We start from the raw sequence: 17481 nt of genomic DNA, 5'->3' as shown, positions 1-17481 counted from the left end.
GCGTGGAAATACCCGTGATCGCTTGGAAATGACCTGCTACACACGATTATGATATTTAATTTGTGTAATTCGAAAGTAAAATTTTTGATCGTTTCCGTGCTGGAATCAGTCGATTACATAAAATTGCTATTATTAGAATTGGAAGGTTGGAAATAGTGTAGATCGCTTGGAAATGACCGGCTAATCACGATTGTGATAAAAATTTCGAAAACTTCGCAAGTTACATTTTTGAACGTTTCAGCGTAGGAAACAGCCGATTACATAACTTTGTTTCTATGGGCGTTGTAGGCGTGGAAATAGCCGTGATCGCTTGGAAATGACCTGCTAAACACGATAATCCACTCTTATAATTTAGATGGAAATGTATACGATGAATGTAAATATAGATACTTGAAGCCAATTTATTCGTAACGTGATTGGTCAAATATATCATAAGCATGAAAATATATATAAAAAAAAATTCCATACCAACATTCACACGCGCGCTTGCGCGCGCAACTTAAACTATCTAAACTACTAGAGATTGGATATTACTTTCAAAATCAAAATATATATATAATAAAATATATATATAATAAATAAAAAGTGATACAAAAATATGTTTTGAAAAACATAATATATATAAAAATAATAATATATATATTAAATAATAATAATATAATATAATAATATATAAAAAAAATAAATAGTATTATTTATTGAAATGTCACAATGACAAGTACATAACCAAAAATTTTTTAAATAAATTTATAATAAAATATAATTTTTTCAAGTACAAAATATATATATATATATATATATATATATATATATATATAAAGAAAAAGCGAGAGAGAGGGAGAATATGAAATATCAATTAAAATTCAATTTATATATTTTTCCTTACAAAATGTTTGTTGTTTTATTTAACGTTATACATATTTCTTAAAGAATACATGAAACAGATTTCTTAAAGAATACATCGAAACTACATAATTAATTAGTTTATCAGGTCCCGTCAAGTCTAAGACTACATTTGTTCGTATTTAACTATGATTTTAAGTTCTCCTATATATATTCTAATATTATACTCTTCTAATATACGACGTATAATTTACTTGCTAGAGTAATATCACTGTTATTATAGCCATTTTTAGACTTTATTCATAAATTAAAGTTCGTAGATTAATTTTATAGATAGAGTAATATCACTGTCATAGTCATTTTTAGACTTTGTTCCTAAATTGTACTTAGTAGTTATCATATTCTTGCACCACAAGAGATCTAGGATAGATATTATTAAATAATTATTTCGTTTATAATAAAAAAAAAATTTAAGATTATTATTAATAAATACTCAATTATTTTAAACATTTTTAGCTTTGAGCTACACAATTTTTTACGTTAGAAAGTAAAGCAAGTCATGTGGTTATAATGATAACAATATTAATAATGGTGTAATATACCCATTATAGTAGTTAAACATCTTCTTGCACCACAAGAGAGATAGAAATTATTAAATAATTATTTCGTTTATAATAAAAAAAAAATTTAAGATTATTATTAATATATACTCAATTATTTTAAACATTTTTAGCTTTGAGCTACAAAATTTTTTAAGTTAGAAAGTAAAGCAAGTCATGTGGTTATAATGATAACAATATTAATAATGGTGTAATCTCCCCATTATAGTAGTTAAACATCTTCTTGCACCACAAGAGAGATAGAAATTATTAAATAATTATTTCGTGCATAATAAAAAAAATAAATTAAGATTATTAATAATAAATACTCAATTACTTTAAACATTTTTAGCTTAGAGCTACAAAATTTTTTAAGTTAAAGAGTAAACGAGTCATGTGGTTATTAATGATAACAATACTAATAATGGTGTAATCTCCCCATTATAGTAGTTTAACATATTCTTGCACCACAAGAGAGATAGAAATTATTAAATAATTATTTCGTTCATAATAAAAAAAAAAATTAAGATTATTAATAATAAATACTCAATTACTTTAAACATTTTTAGCTTAGAGCTACAAAATTTTTTAAGTTAAAGAGTAAGCGAGTCATGTGGTTATAATGATAACAATATTAATAATGGTGTAATCTACCCATTATCATATGACAATAGAAATAGTTAATAAGAACGATATAAAAAAATAATAAGATCGATACTGAAAAATTATTAAGAATTATTTTGAAATCAGACCAGTACAATGGAATCGTAACTTCTATAGATTCCACAATAGACGTACGCCGGAATATCTGTGATCTTAGTCATCGAATGGTCCTTTTTTAGCGATAGCATTTCCATTCACATTGTCATCTTGCAATTTACGTTTTGGGGTGCGAAAGCCCATAGTCTTTAATTCTTTTTCCGATTTTGTCACTTCAGGTGAAAGCAAAGTGACGTCCTCCATGGAGTGGATTAAATATTGAGGTGCAGCAGCTGACGACGATTTAGCTATAACGACAGATAAATAGTATATTGTAATATTATTATAACTCGTAAACTGGTGTTTGAACTATAATTATGATGCGATTAATATAATCCTTACCGGGTTGATGTTGAAAAATTTTGCCCAATATACGTAAATGACTACCTTTAATGAATTTTTTGGTATTGTCATATCGATTTACTTTCAACTGAATCCTATGAGAGTCATCAACAAGTAAGCCAGTCCCAAAGCTACCGCCAAACGATGTAATTTCAGCAAACTCCTGCTTCAAGTAACCCTCGATATCTAAACGTAACAAATATAACAAGAAATAATTATAATAATAACAATAATTATTATTATAATAACAATAATAATAGTAGTAATAATAATATTAATAATAATAATAATAATGACGATAATAAATCATTAGTTATTAACCTCATGAATCTGGTTGAGAATATTTGAAAAACTTACAACATAGTTTGTTAGTATTGAAAACATCAGCAATCTTGAAAACGACAAGTTCAGGTTCTTCTTCAAGAACGTCTAAGAATTTGTCAGAATGTAGTTTGATAGTAGTTGACGGCAAGATATAGAGCTCAATTTCCTCTACGGCATCACATGGATTATTGAACTTCAACTTTGGGATTATAGTTCTTGCGCGAATTATAGAGATAACCTGAAAATGATAATGTACCAGTTAGTTGAATTTAATTTATTAAGAAAAATTTTTTTAACCAATTACAGACGAAAATCTAATATTTTCAACATACTTATTATTTATAATATTATTAATTAGAAATTTTACTTAATGAATAATATAATTATAAATTTTTTCACAACTTACAGTTCGATCTTGAATCTCCATTGAGTATTTTTTAGCAAACTCTCCCCAAAAACAGACTTTGATACGACATGAACCGCCATTGTTTACGGTGACCTTGAACAGAAGCGTCTTTTTTCCATTACTCATGACTGTTTTTGTGCCTTCAATGTAATCAACATAGCCATGTAGCTCTCTGAAAATAATAATTCTCTTTTAATTAAATATTCATTATTTATCTGTCTATTTATTACACTATTAATTAAACAAATTATATATTGCATACTTACACACTGTCATCATTCGGAACCCATTCTTTAATTTCATCGTCAAGAGTGAAAATATCAATTAGAGCTTCGCGAGACATTTTTAAGTAATAAAAACGATTGTCTATTTTTATTATTTAAAGAATTAATATTGCTTAAAAGAGGATTTACTAGATAAGACTAGATTTTTTTTATCGAATGTCACACGTGATATTAAATTATAGGCCCGAACTGTAAAGTCGTTGGTGCGTAACTGGAGACAACTGGAGAGTTAAGTTGGGAGTAGGAGTAGCACTACGAAAATACTATAAGGTGCGTTCCACTAAGCGCTCAAAACGATCGCGCAACGTGTATTTAGATAGGATTGTGGTCGTTTTTAGCGCTTAGTGGAACGTACCCATAGTGATGTATATAAATGTCGCATACTTCCGGTTGGCGCCTAAAGATGTTTGACGCAAAAACGTAAAAACAATAAAGTATGCGAGTACATTTATTATAAAACTAAGAAAAAAAAACATTTTAATTGAGTTTTTAATGATTCAAGATTACAAAATTATCTATTAATTAATTAACTTACTTTCCATTCTCTTTTACATAAATAGGCGCAAAATAATCCTAAACTATAATCTCGGCATCCAGTATTAATGTGCTTGACTACGCGTCTGAAGGTGGCACTACTTGCTAATAAAGCGGCAGTTTTAATATTTAGATATTACTTACGTGAAAATATATATAACAAATCTCATTTTAATTTTTTATAGTAGATGGAGGCACAATATTAAATCTAAAGGCCAGCACTAAATATTCCGTAAATCACTATACATGGTTGTCGTTTATTTTTAATATATATTTTATAACCACATATATTATCATGAAAACAACAATTTAAAATAAGATTGCCAAAATCAAATGCAAAAATTTTTGTTTACATTTTTGCTTGCTTTTTCCTCGTGTAATAAAACGCATATTCTAAGAGTGTTTAAATATTACCAATTTGGTTAAAAAATGCATATTCGCCTAGAGGATTTATTTGTTGATTATAGTGGTAATCAATATTTCGGACGATCTGAATGATTAATATTTCTGTTGACATCTTGATGGACACTATTGAATAAGTGGTAAACATTGCCACTTTCGTTTAAAAATATTGTAATTGCCATAGTGATTACAATTATTAGTATTATTGTTACTAAGTAATTTATTTAGTGATATTTATTTTATTTACTGTTTTATTAAAGCTAATTGATATTAGCGTATTGATCGTTTGCTAAAATCTTAAACATAATATTGTGCTTACGTGTCGTCTACATAATTCCAGAGCCATACAAATATTACGTAAGTATAAAATTTTGCATTATCTTGAATTTATTGACTATTAACTATAATATTTTGAATTAATTATATAAATTTTAAACTACTTTTTGGTAATAACAAACAAAAAATAATACACTAGACGTAATAAGACGTTACTCAACCGCATATAATCAGTTATTCTGTCATATTATCTGTTCAATTTAATAATTAGATTTTCAATCTATATATTATTAACTTTTTATCAAGTATTTGACGCTTTCAATGGCTTTATGTAAACTAAAAAAAAGATTCTTCAGAATTGTTGACTAATCTTTCGGCACGACAATTGAATTTTGTTATTCGAACCGCAAGGCAAGAATTTTTTAAATTAGTTTATAGTTTACTGAATATATACGTTAAATATCATGTAAATTACGAATACTATTTGTACATTTGTAACCTATAAATAATCATTAGATGATATAAACGAATTATTTATATCTAATTGTATTAAATTTTTTTTTTTTTTTTTTTTTTTTCAGGTTCATTGGCACCCGAATTTGGACTTTACGCAAATTGGTATCGTCATAGCATTATAATTCTTTGGTCGTCTAACTTTGGCATTTAATAATAAAAAAGCAGTGCTCACAAACGCCTATTGCTGTGCGTAATCTTGCTATAAAATTTGCAATTTGAGACGTTCTGCTGTCAAAGTTAGAAGGACTACATGAAGAATTTTGAATTTAATAAATTACGAAATATATAAATAATAACAAACGAAAAATAAATATAACTTAATTTTAAAACGATTATAATTAATCCAAAACTTAAATCCAAAACCGTATCTGAATCTTGACTGAATCTGAAACTGTATCTGAATATAAAAATATATCTGAATCTGAAATTGCATCTGAATCTGTTGTAACGAAATTTGAAATTGTATCTGAATCATGAATCACGCTTGAAATCTAATTACATATTACTTGTACTAATACTAAAATGAGAACAAAAAGTATAAACACTAAATTATAAGTTATATCCGTCATTTAATTTATTGAACCACTTAATAATCATTGGAGTGGTAACAATTAATTGAAATTGAAACTCATTTGAAAATAATAAAGTATATATAGCAGTAACAAAATTCATGCTTCTAAAAATAAATTTTCTAGAAATTCTAATCTGTTTGATTGTCTCCATACGAAAATAATTGTATGTTTTTTTATATTCGTGAAATTATTACCTAGATTGGAATATATATCTGATAGTGATATTTGTATAATATAATTTTAATAAAATATATAACTCTTGAGATTTGTATTATTATTTTATCTGCTCATATTTAACCTTTTGCACATAATTTTCCTCAATCTTTCAATAATAAATAAGGTGCCATTTCATTATATTAAAAATAATAAGTAAATTAAGATTTTTGATAACAATTTAGACATTTCAATTTTTCATATATTTACTTTCTTAAACTTTAATAATTCTTTAATTCGTTTCGAATTACATTTGGACATACTACAATCAAATTAAATTATCATGGGTCGAAGAAAAATTGAACGAACTCCCGCCGAAGAAGAAGAAATAAAAAAGCTCGTCGGGAGAAGAAAAATAAATATCAACGAGAGCGTCGTTTACTTCGCAACACAAATACATCTAATGTAAATACACCTACTGCGAGTACATTTGATATATTTTGCCAACCCATGCACTCAGATGTAGCACAAAATATTACTATTGACATAACTGACAACATAGATACTTCGATTAATAGTTTATCTTCTAATGGTAGTGTAGTAAAAAACTTTACTAATATACCCTCTACGTCTCATATTAGCCCATCAGAATTAGATTTATTTGAATATCCAGATTTTAATCATTTAGAAGAATATGATAATACGTCTGAATCAATTACGCCTCATTCTATAAATAATTTTTTTGAACACAATTATTGCACAACGTCGTACAATGATTCATCAAATAATGATGATAATAATAATTGTGACAATGTGGAAAGTATATTGCTCGATTTGAATAACATCCCATCTACATCGCATACATCATCGCTTAGCTCATACCAATTTAAAAATAATTATTTTGAACACAATTACAGTAGATTTTCAAAATCAAGTTCATCTAAGTCCAGAAATCCATGCTCTACTGTACATAATCATAATATAACGACTAATAATAATCAAAATAATTTAAATGGGAATGATATAAATGATATAGAAATGATTCCTGGAAATTACATAGGTGCAATGAATATAATCTGCCGTTATTGTAAGGCAAAACATTTCAGTGGTGAACTACCATCTAATAAAACTGACTCTTTCAACGATTGTTGCCGGCATGGAGAAGTATCATTAGAAAAACAACCAGAACTTCCGCCATTATTGAAATCTTTATTTGACGGATCGCATGAAAAGGCTAATAACTTTTTCGGACGAATTCGCAATTTTAATAATTCGTTTTCTTTCGCTTCTTTCAATGCCAACATGGTCGATTTATCTTCTCAACGACGTGGCCCATACTGTTTCAAAATTCAAGGACAAATATATTATCAAATGAATACTTCATTATATCCGTCGTCTAATGAATCTCCAAGTTATGGCCAGTTATTTATTATAGATCCAACAGAAGCCGTCAGTTATCGTTCTGAAAAGAATATGCAATGTGACGCGGGTCTTTTAAAAGATATTGATATAACGTTACGCCAATATAACGTATTTGCACAGTCGTATATGATGATGAAAGACTTACTGCAAAATAACTTGACAGTTGACGTAAATGGGACTGTTGTTGAACCAGAATTAAACATGATTTTTACCTTAAAACCCGGTATGGATGCTAGGCGGTATAATTTCCAAAGAGTAAACGAAGTTGCCGCTGTCTTTACGACTTCATCCGATGGTGATATTCCTGAATCTTACATTACAGTTCAAAATAAAACAACAAAAGCTCTTCAACGTCTATCTACCATGGATCCTAATAGTGAACCTTGGATTTATCCACTATTTTATCCATTTGGTAATCAAGGATGGCATCAGGAATTGCGTTATGTACGCAAAACTAATCGAAAAGTAACTCGTGCGGATTATTGTAAATTTAGATTAGCAATTCGAGATGACTTTAATGTATTTCTAATGGGACGGCGATTAACCCAGCAATGGGTAGTTGATAGTTATGTTAAAATAGAAAAAGACAGATTGAATTTTTGTAACTATAATCAAAAGAAATTACGTGCCGAGTCGTATCAAGGCTTATTGGATCATCTTCAGTCTCATGCTAATAATATGAACTCGACTCTGGGTAAAATTGTTATTTTACCATCTACTTTTCACGGTTCTCCTCGTAACATGTTGCAACATTATCAAGATGCAATGTCTATGGTACGAAAATTTGGCAAACCAGATTTATTTATTACAGTAACGTGTAATCCTAACTGGCCTGAAATCAAAGAAAATTTATTATCAGGGCAAAGTGTTGCAGATAGACCAGATTTAATTACACGTGTTTTTGATATAAAGAAAGATATCATGATGAACATGATTGTTAAACAGCATCTTTTTGGCGAAGTTCTGGCTTACAATTGGGTTATTGAATTTCAAAAACGGGGATTACCACATTTACACATGCTAATAACACTGAAGAATAATTTTAAAATGAGAACTCCTGAGTGTGTCGATAAATTCATATCTGCAGAAATTCCAGATCCACTTAAAAATCCTATATTACATGATATTGTCACTAGAAACATGCTCCACGGACCATGTGGAGATTGGTGTCTAATAAATGGAATTTGTTCCAAAAAATTTCCTAAAAATTTCCGTAATGAAACGACAATGGATAATAACGGTTACCCATTCTATCGTCGTCGAGACGAAGGAGTAACATTTTCAAGAAATGATCACATTTTTGATAATCGTCACGTAGTTCCATACAATCCTATATTATTAAAAACTTTTAATTGTCATATTAACATAGAAGTTGTTTCCTCTGTCAAAGCTGTAAAGTATTTATATAAATATGTATTCAAAGGTCATGATAAAGCTGGCATTACAATTTCAGGAACCATTCCAAATGTTAGGTCCGAACAGTTAGAGCAAATACATGAACCACCACATAATTCAAACGAAAATGTTATTCATCATGATGAAGTTCAGAATTTTGTTGACTCTCGGTATGTTGGTCCTTCTGAAGCTGTTTGGCGTATTTTATCAAAAAAATTACAAGATAAAAGTCATTCCATTGTTCGCTTACCAGTGCATTTGCCGAATCAACAAAGTATTACTATCAATGATGATTGTGATGAAAATGATATCTTGGAAGCTTTACAAAGACAGTCAATGTTAATTGATTATTTTCTGTTAAATGGAAGGGACCTTTCTGCACGACAATACATATACAGCGATATCCCTCGATATTATGTGTTCAAAAAAGATAATGAGTCTAAAATATCCTCCTGGCAGCCTCGAAAAAAAAATTCTAATGTTATAGGGCGAATGTATTCAATCAGTCCAAGTCAAATTGAACTATTCCATCTCAGATTATTGTTGATCAACGTGAAAGGTGCTACAAGCTATGACAACCTTAGGACAGTCAATGGGACATTATACGAGACTTATATGTCAGCATGTTTGGCTGCTGGATTAATTGAAGATGATCAAGAATGGAGACGAACTCTAATTGAAGCAGTAACTTGGATGATGCCAAAGCAATTGCGTTGTTTATTTGTTCGTATACTACTTCATTGTCAGCCTCTCCAACCAGAAAATTTATGGGAAGAATTTAAAGATGCAATGTCTGAAGATATCAGTAGAAGATTGGGGGTAGAAAGCGGACAAAAAAAAGCTTACATGTTTATTAGTTCCATGCTTGACCGAGAAGGTGGTAGTCTTTCTACTTTCCCTGGTATGCCGCCAGTAACAGATAACTCATATGTCGACGAGTCAATGCAAAATCCTATCCAAGACTTATCGCAATTATATTACAGCAAATTAAATATTAATCAAAAAGAAATCGTAGATTTTGTGCTGAATGCAATCGAAAATGATGAACCTAATTTACACAACTGCGTTTACATTGATGGACCTAGTGGTTCTGGTAAGACGTTTATTTATACAACATTATATCACATGTTAACAATTCAAAATAAAATTATATGTACAATGGCCTACACAGGTATTGCGGCAACTCTTTTACCCAATGGAAAAACTGTACACAAAACATTTGGTGTACCTGTACCAATGTTTTCTGATTCGTCTTCACATATTAAACCTAATTCTAAACAAGGTCAATATTTAAAAGACGTAGATGTTTTCATTTGGGATGAAGCTCCCATGTCCCCTAGGTACGCATTAGAAATAATAGATCGAACTTTACGTCACATTATGAACAATGATATTCCATTTGGCGGTAAACTAATAATTTTAGGTGGCGATTTTCGTCAATTACTCCCAGTCCAACCGAATGCTACGCGAACTGAAACAGTTAATCTTTCTATAAAATTCAGTTCATTATGGAAACATTTTCACAAATTTTCCTTAACACAGAATATGCGAGCATTACCAGAAGAGATAGAGTTTGTGAAATTTTTACTAGATATTGGTAATGGTACTTTAAATAACTTAAACGACGAAGTGAATCTTCCGGAAAAATGTTTCACATCAACCAGTGACGATGTTATTGAAAATGTATACGGAAGAATAATTAGAGGTAAACGCTACGATGAACTGACAACATCTGTTATTTTATCAGCTAGAAATATAGATGTAGATGCAATTAATATGCAAGTAGTTGAACATTTAGATCCATCTACAGAAAAAACTTATACGGCTATTGACAGTACTGAAAATTGTGACAATGAAAATTTAGATGATGCTATTTTACCTGAATATTTGAATACTTTAAATCCACCTAATTTTCCACCGTACGAGTTACAGTTACGTCAGCATTCAATAATTATGTTAATAAGAAATTTGAATTTAAGTGAAGGCCTTTGTAATGGTACACGATTAATTATTTTAGAATTAGGAATGAATGTTTTAAAATGTAAAATTTTGTCAGGTGATAAAGCTGGGGATGTCGTTTTTATTAACAGATTAACGCTACATTGCGAGAATATATATCCATTTAGTTTTAAAAGAAGACAATTTCCAATTAGAATAGCGTTTTGTATGACTATTAATAAAGCTCAAGGTCAGACTTTTGAAAAAATTGGAATTGATCTTACTAAAGATGTTTTTAACCATGGTCAACTATACGTTGCTTTTTCACGTGTTAGATCGTGGTCTGCTTTACGAGTATATTTCAGCCCCGAGAAATTAGATAAAATCGTTAAAAATATAGTATATAAAGAGATATTTTTGTAAAAAATACATGCCAATCATATTGTCTACATTTTATTGATTGGTGTTATACTTCTAAGCATTGATCAACGGTTCACAATCGCATATGAGGCCCAATAATTTGGTATGTCATTGGTTAAAAAATCAAAATAGAAGAAATTGTGTAAAATAATACATACGTAGAAATCGACGAAAATATTTATGAAGATGAATACTTCTATATCTTCATATGCATATATCATACGTACTTATAAATTCCGCTTGCTCTGCTGAAATTCCATATTTCTACGAATCCCTACACATCGACGCAAACGTCAATGATGACGAATAGTTTTATATTCTCATATGCGTGCATAACTATATCTATAAATAATAATAGATACAAATAAATTCTAATGTGAACCCGTGTTAATTCCGCGTGCCCTGTTTTCATTTCCTATGTCTCGTGACTATCTGCACATCTCTAGAAACGATAATGAAGACAAGTTCTCCTATATCTGCATATCCATGCATATAAGTAAATCCATAAATAATAATTAATATACATGAATTCTAACGTGAATCCGTGTTAATTCCGCGTGCCCTGTTTATATTTCCTATGACTTTGGATATCTACACATCTACGGAAACAATCACGAATAAGACAAATACTTTTATACCCTTTATATACATTCGTACATAAATATATATAAATAAAAATGAATGAACACTTTAAATTTGCAGGGCGCGCATAAAATTTTTTTTTTATTATAATTTATGACGAATATGCGTCAGAAGAACGTAAACAAATTGACAAATTTTTATAAAAATATAGAAATTAACCCTAGGATTGAAAATAGTAGCTTAATATTATTCCGTCTACTGACGATTGATTTCGGTCGGCGGATAAAGAAATTTCCTGTCATTTAAGTTGGCGTATATTAAGTTTCTGAATATAGCTTGAAGACAATTCATACTATAATACTACTTATATATATACACAAGATCTATAGAGGGATATAGGAATACTAGTATAAAAAGGAAAACTTCACACGCGCGCTTGCGCGCGTGACGTAAACTAGTGATAATTAATTTGTGTAATTCGAAAGTAAAATTTTTGATCGTTTCCGTGCTGGAATCAGTCGATTACATAAAATTGCTATTATTAGAATTGGAAGGTTGGAAATAGTGTAGATCGCTTGGAAATGACCTGCTAAACACTCTTATGATATTTAATTGGTGTAATTCGAAAGTTAAATTTTTGAACGTATCAGCGTCGGAAACAGCCGATTACATAACTTTGTTTCTATGGGCGTTGTAGGCGTGGAAATAGCCGTGATCGCGTGGAAATGACCTGCTAAACACGATTATGATATTTAATTTGTGTAATTCGAAAGTAAAATTTTTGATCGTTTCCGTGCTGGAATCAGTCGATTACATAAAATTGCTATTATTAGAATTGGAAGGTTGGAAATAGTGTAGATCGCTTGGAAATGACCTGCTTAACACGATTATGATATTTAATTTGTTTAATTCGAAAGTAAAATTTTTGATCGTTTCCCTGCTGGAATCAGTCGATTACATAACTTTGTTTCTATGGGCGTTGTAGGCGTGGAAATAGCCGTGATCGCTTGGAAATGACCTGCTAAACACGATTATGATATTTAATTTGTGTAATTCGAAAGTAAAATTTTTGATCGTTTCCGTGCTGGAATCAGTCGATTACATAAAATTGCTATTATTAGAATTGGAAGGTTGGAAATAGTGTAGATCGCTTGGAAATGACCTGCTTAACACGATTATGATATTTAATTTGTTTAATTCGAAAGTAAAATTTTTGATCGTTTCCCTGCTGGAATCAGTCGATTACATAACTTTGTTTCTATGGGCGTTGTAGGCGTGGAAATAGCCGTGATCGCTTGGAAATGACCTGCTAAACACGATTATGATATTTAATTTGTGTAATTCGAAAGTAAAATTTTTGATCGTTTCCGTGCTGGAATCAGTCGATTACATAAAATTGCTATTATTAGAATTGGAAGGTTGGAAATAGTGTAGATCGCTTGGAAATGACCGGCTAATCACGATTATGATAAAAATTTCGAAAACTTCGAAAGTTACATTTTTGAACGTTTCAGCGTAGGAAACAGTCGATTACATGACATAGCTATTATGGGAATTGGAAGGTTGGAAATAGTGTAGATCGCTTGGAAATGACCGGCTAATCACGATTGAGATAATAATTTCGAAAACTTCGCAAGTTACATTTTTGAACGTTTCAGCGTAGGAAACAGCCGATTACATAACTTTGTTTCTATGGGCGTTGTAGGCGTGGAAATAGCCGTGATCGCTTGGAAATGACCTGCTAAACACGATTATGATATTTAATTTGTGTAATTCGAATGTAAAATTTTTGATCGTTTCCGTGCTGGAATCAGTCGATTACATAACATTGCTATTATTAGAATTGGAAGGTTGGAAATAGTGTAGATCGCTTGGAAATGACCGGCTAATCACGATTGTGATAAAAATTTCGAAAACTTCGCAAATTACATTTTTGAACGTTTCAGCGTAGGAAACAGCCGATTACATAACTTGGTTTCTATGGGCGTTGGAGGCGTGGAAATAGCCGTGATCGCTTGGAAATGACCTGCTAAACACGATTATGATAATTAATTTGTGTAATTCGAAAGTAAAATTTTTGATCGTTTCCGTGCTGGAATCAGTCGATTACATAAAATTGCTATTATTAGAATTGGAAGGTTGGAAATAGTGTAGATCGCTTGGAAATGACCTGCTAAACACTCTTATGATATTTAATTTGTGTAATTCGAAAGTAAAATTTTTGATCGTTTCCCTGCTGGAATCAGTCGATTACATAACTTTGTTTCTATGGGCGTTGTAGGCGTGGAAATAGCCGTGATCGCTTGGAAATGACCTGCTAAACACGATTATGATATTTAATTTGTGTAATTCGAAAGTAAAATTTTTGATCGTTTCCGTGCTGGAATCAGTCGATTACATAAAATTGCTATTATTAGAATTCGAAGGTTGGAAATAGTGTAGATCGCTTGGAAATGACCTGCTAAACACGATTATGATATTTAATTGGTGTAATTCGAAAGTTAAATTTTTGAACGTTTCAGCGTCGGAAACAGCCGATTACATAACTTTGTTTCTATGGGCGTTGTAGGCGTGGAAATAGCCGTGATCGCTTGGAAATGACCTGCTAAACATGATTATGATAATTAATTTGTGTAATTCGAAAGTAAAATTTTTTATCGTTTCCGTGCGGGAATCAGTCGATTACATAACATTGCTATTATTAGAATTGGAAGGTTGGTAATAGTGTAGATCGCTTGGAAATGACCGACTAATCACGATTGTGACAAAAATTTCGAAAACTAAGAAAGTTACATTTTTGAACGTTTCAGCGTCGTGTTATGTCCACCCGTAAATTTTTTTCTTTTTATATTTAAATCAGCCGCGCAGATGGAAGACTTCTCCATGCGCGAAAGCCACAATAAAATAGAAGCTACGTGACTGCTGGTTGAATAGCGGGGACACCTGCAAACTCAGCACCGCGAGCATTTAAAAACGAGAAACGGAGACCGCTCCCGGTCTTTTGTTAATTAATTCGACTTCCGCGTTTGATTGACGGGCCCATGCCTTGTAGAGTCCTTTGCTTTAATTTGCACTGCACTTAATGGAAGTTTGGACGCGGTTTAACCGGCAGGCCACGTACTAATTTTAAGTATCTTAGAGAGTCGCATTCTTAAAGTTCTAATTTGCCCTGCACTTAGGCGAGAATTCGGCCAGTAAATAAATCCTAAAAAACCGGAATCTCCAAGTTCTAATTTGCTCTGCACTTAGGCGAGAATCCGGTCATTAAGTTATTCAAAATTTCTTAAAAGCTAGTTTTGCGCACTTCACCCTACGGGGGACTGGAGGACGTTAGCTCAATCAAATTACTAAAATTTTTTTGATTAAATTACGTTAAAATTCATATTTGTTAAAGTGTAAGAGTTTTAGTGTCTATAAAAATAAATGTCAAGAGAAGTGAATTTTGTTCGAATCAATTCATTTCGTAAAAATAAGCAGCCCAATCCATCCTACTCTATCCGCCGCAAGGACCAATCAGAGGGCCCAACCCAGGAAAAGGCGCTAACAGCAGCCCCGGAATCACGGATCCGGTAATAATTAAAAATCCTGCAAAGAGTAAGTACTTTTCTATCTTTTCTTAATCAAAATCCGTAATCAGTCTCAAACGAAGGCGTGGTAAATTCGTCCGTCGAATCGTCCCACATAAATAATTAAAACAACGGAATTAAAAACTCCGTTGCGTATTCTTTAAGCCGTTAGTCCAAACCTCCACCGTTTACGCTACCACTTAAACGCCCTTGGACATAACACAAAGAACACTGGTGGCAGCGGTGGGATTCGAGTACGAAATTATTTAACTTTCGGTTGAGAAAATTTAAATTCTCTAAAAATTATTCTTCTTTTCGTTTTCGTACTATCTAAGTTCTCATTAAAATCGAGTAAATTCCACTGTTAAGTAAATTTTAATTTTGACAGTTTATAATCTCTCTCTTAAAAACTAAATTTATCAGTTTCTTTTATTCTTAAATTTTATAAATTTTCAAGTCTTATTTAAAATTCGAAAAATCTTTTCATATATATCATTAACTCCAGAAATTCAAAATTTTGCTTAACAAATATTTTTGTTCACACCAAAATTTTCTTATAATTCACTAAAGAATTTAGTTTGCATTTTTTTTTTTGGAGTTATAAAATTTAAAATAAAATCATTTCTTTTCATTATCTTTTCCATTCCTTTAATTTTCCTTTCTTAATATAATAATAAAATAAAGATTCGCTGACGTTTCTTTATTCGAGGTGCGGTTCGCATCACGCGGAACTCGCACGTGTATCTCTTGTCAGCAGAAATATTGCACGTCCGTTTAAAGAATTTTTGTTTACTAATTAAGCAGTTTACGGATACTATTTTAACTTCTATTACTCGAATTTTAATTATAGAAGTTCATTTTTGTCTTTCATCATTTTAATCTATTTTTAGAAATTAGTTAACAAGGACTTATTTTGGGTAAAAATTATTTTGAACCCTTTACACTTATACTTACACATTACGAGAAGGGTGCTTTGAATTTAGCACCTTCTCTACACAAAGGTTTCCAGTTCTGGAAGGGTGCTTAACAGCACTTTCTTTAGCTGAGAAAACTTTCAAAAACTTAACTCTTGGGAAGGGTGCTTTGAATTTAGCACCTTCCCTCGATCACACTTTATCTGGCTAAAAATAAAATTTTTACCAAAATAAGAAAGAAAATTAAAAAAAAATTAGAAATTTTTTTATCTATTTGTTTTTATATATATAAAATTTTTTCCCTTTCTCTTCGGAATCTCTGCTGACACGAGATGCTTCTATTTGAATAACAACATTTTTTTTTGTATATAATTCTTGTGATACTGAATATTTTTGTTGAAATTTCTTTCCCTCGTTTGTAATATTAAAGGTTTTTTTTGGGTACACGGTTACGAATACCATAAGAAATTTTTTCTCCCTTCCCCTAGAAATCGAATTATATTGTCGTGACCCGAAATTTTAAAATAAAAAAATTTTTTTTGGGGAAATCAATTTATTTACAAAATTTTGGTTTTGCGATCGGTTACTGCGTCGACTACTTGACGTTTTTATTTTTGATGCTGTAGAAATTTTTTTGAAAACTTTAAAGAGCCGATGGGAAAGAATAGACGTTCGGGCTATCGATATCACTTAAAACAAGTTCATTCAGATTTTATCAACGGCAAGGTATATCACCGCCCGTTGATAGAAACTAAATATTGGGAAGAAGATACTGAACCCGCGAAGAACGTAACCGATAAAAAGGCTGGTGGGCCAAAGATTATAGAAAACGTTAAAGCCGTCGCGGAACTTTACGAAACAATATTAAAGATTCGCCAAACCCAAGCCCCCATCAAAGCGCCGTTCGAGTACAAACTCCACCCGATCGACCCTAAATCTCCACCTCGAACCTAAAAACCTAAATTCTTATCCGCTCATCTTTCTTTCAAATCTTCGAAAATTGAACTCCAAAGAGCTCACATAAATAGAAAACTATTAGAAATTTTTTTGTTATTATAAAATCTTGTTATAGAACTTACATTAATTCATTATCTTACATTCCGCTGAGTAAGCGAAATTTAAATTTAACTTCAGGCTTTAGTGTTCATACATTGGTGTAATTTTACTCCAATCTTATTTGAAATTTCGTCTGAGATTTTTATATTTAAAATTTTTTATATTCAATTTTTTTATA

At 30.8% G+C, this 17481-nt stretch overlaps 1 protein-coding gene across 1 annotated transcript; it reads left to right on the top strand.

Moving 5' to 3' along the window:
* Positions 1–6520: 6520 nt before the first annotated feature.
* LOC141529208 (uncharacterized) lies at positions 6521–17201 on the top strand. Its single transcript, XM_074245679.1, has 2 exons — positions 6521–10823; positions 16897–17201. The coding sequence occupies exons 1-2, from the start codon at positions 6521–6523 to the stop codon at positions 17199–17201; spliced, it is 4608 nt and encodes a 1535-aa protein (XP_074101780.1).
* The last annotated feature ends 280 nt before the right edge of the window (positions 17202–17481 follow it).

The sequence above is a fragment of the Cotesia typhae genome, unplaced genomic scaffold (assembly GCF_013202065.1).
Source record: "Cotesia typhae breed Kobodo isofemale line unplaced genomic scaffold, CoteBio_Ctyphae contig_46, whole genome shotgun sequence".
Classification (NCBI taxonomy): Eukaryota; Metazoa; Arthropoda; class Insecta; order Hymenoptera; family Braconidae; genus Cotesia; species Cotesia typhae.
The sequence above is the reverse complement of the archived record's forward strand: the minus strand, read 5'-3'. Positions and strand labels throughout refer to the sequence as shown.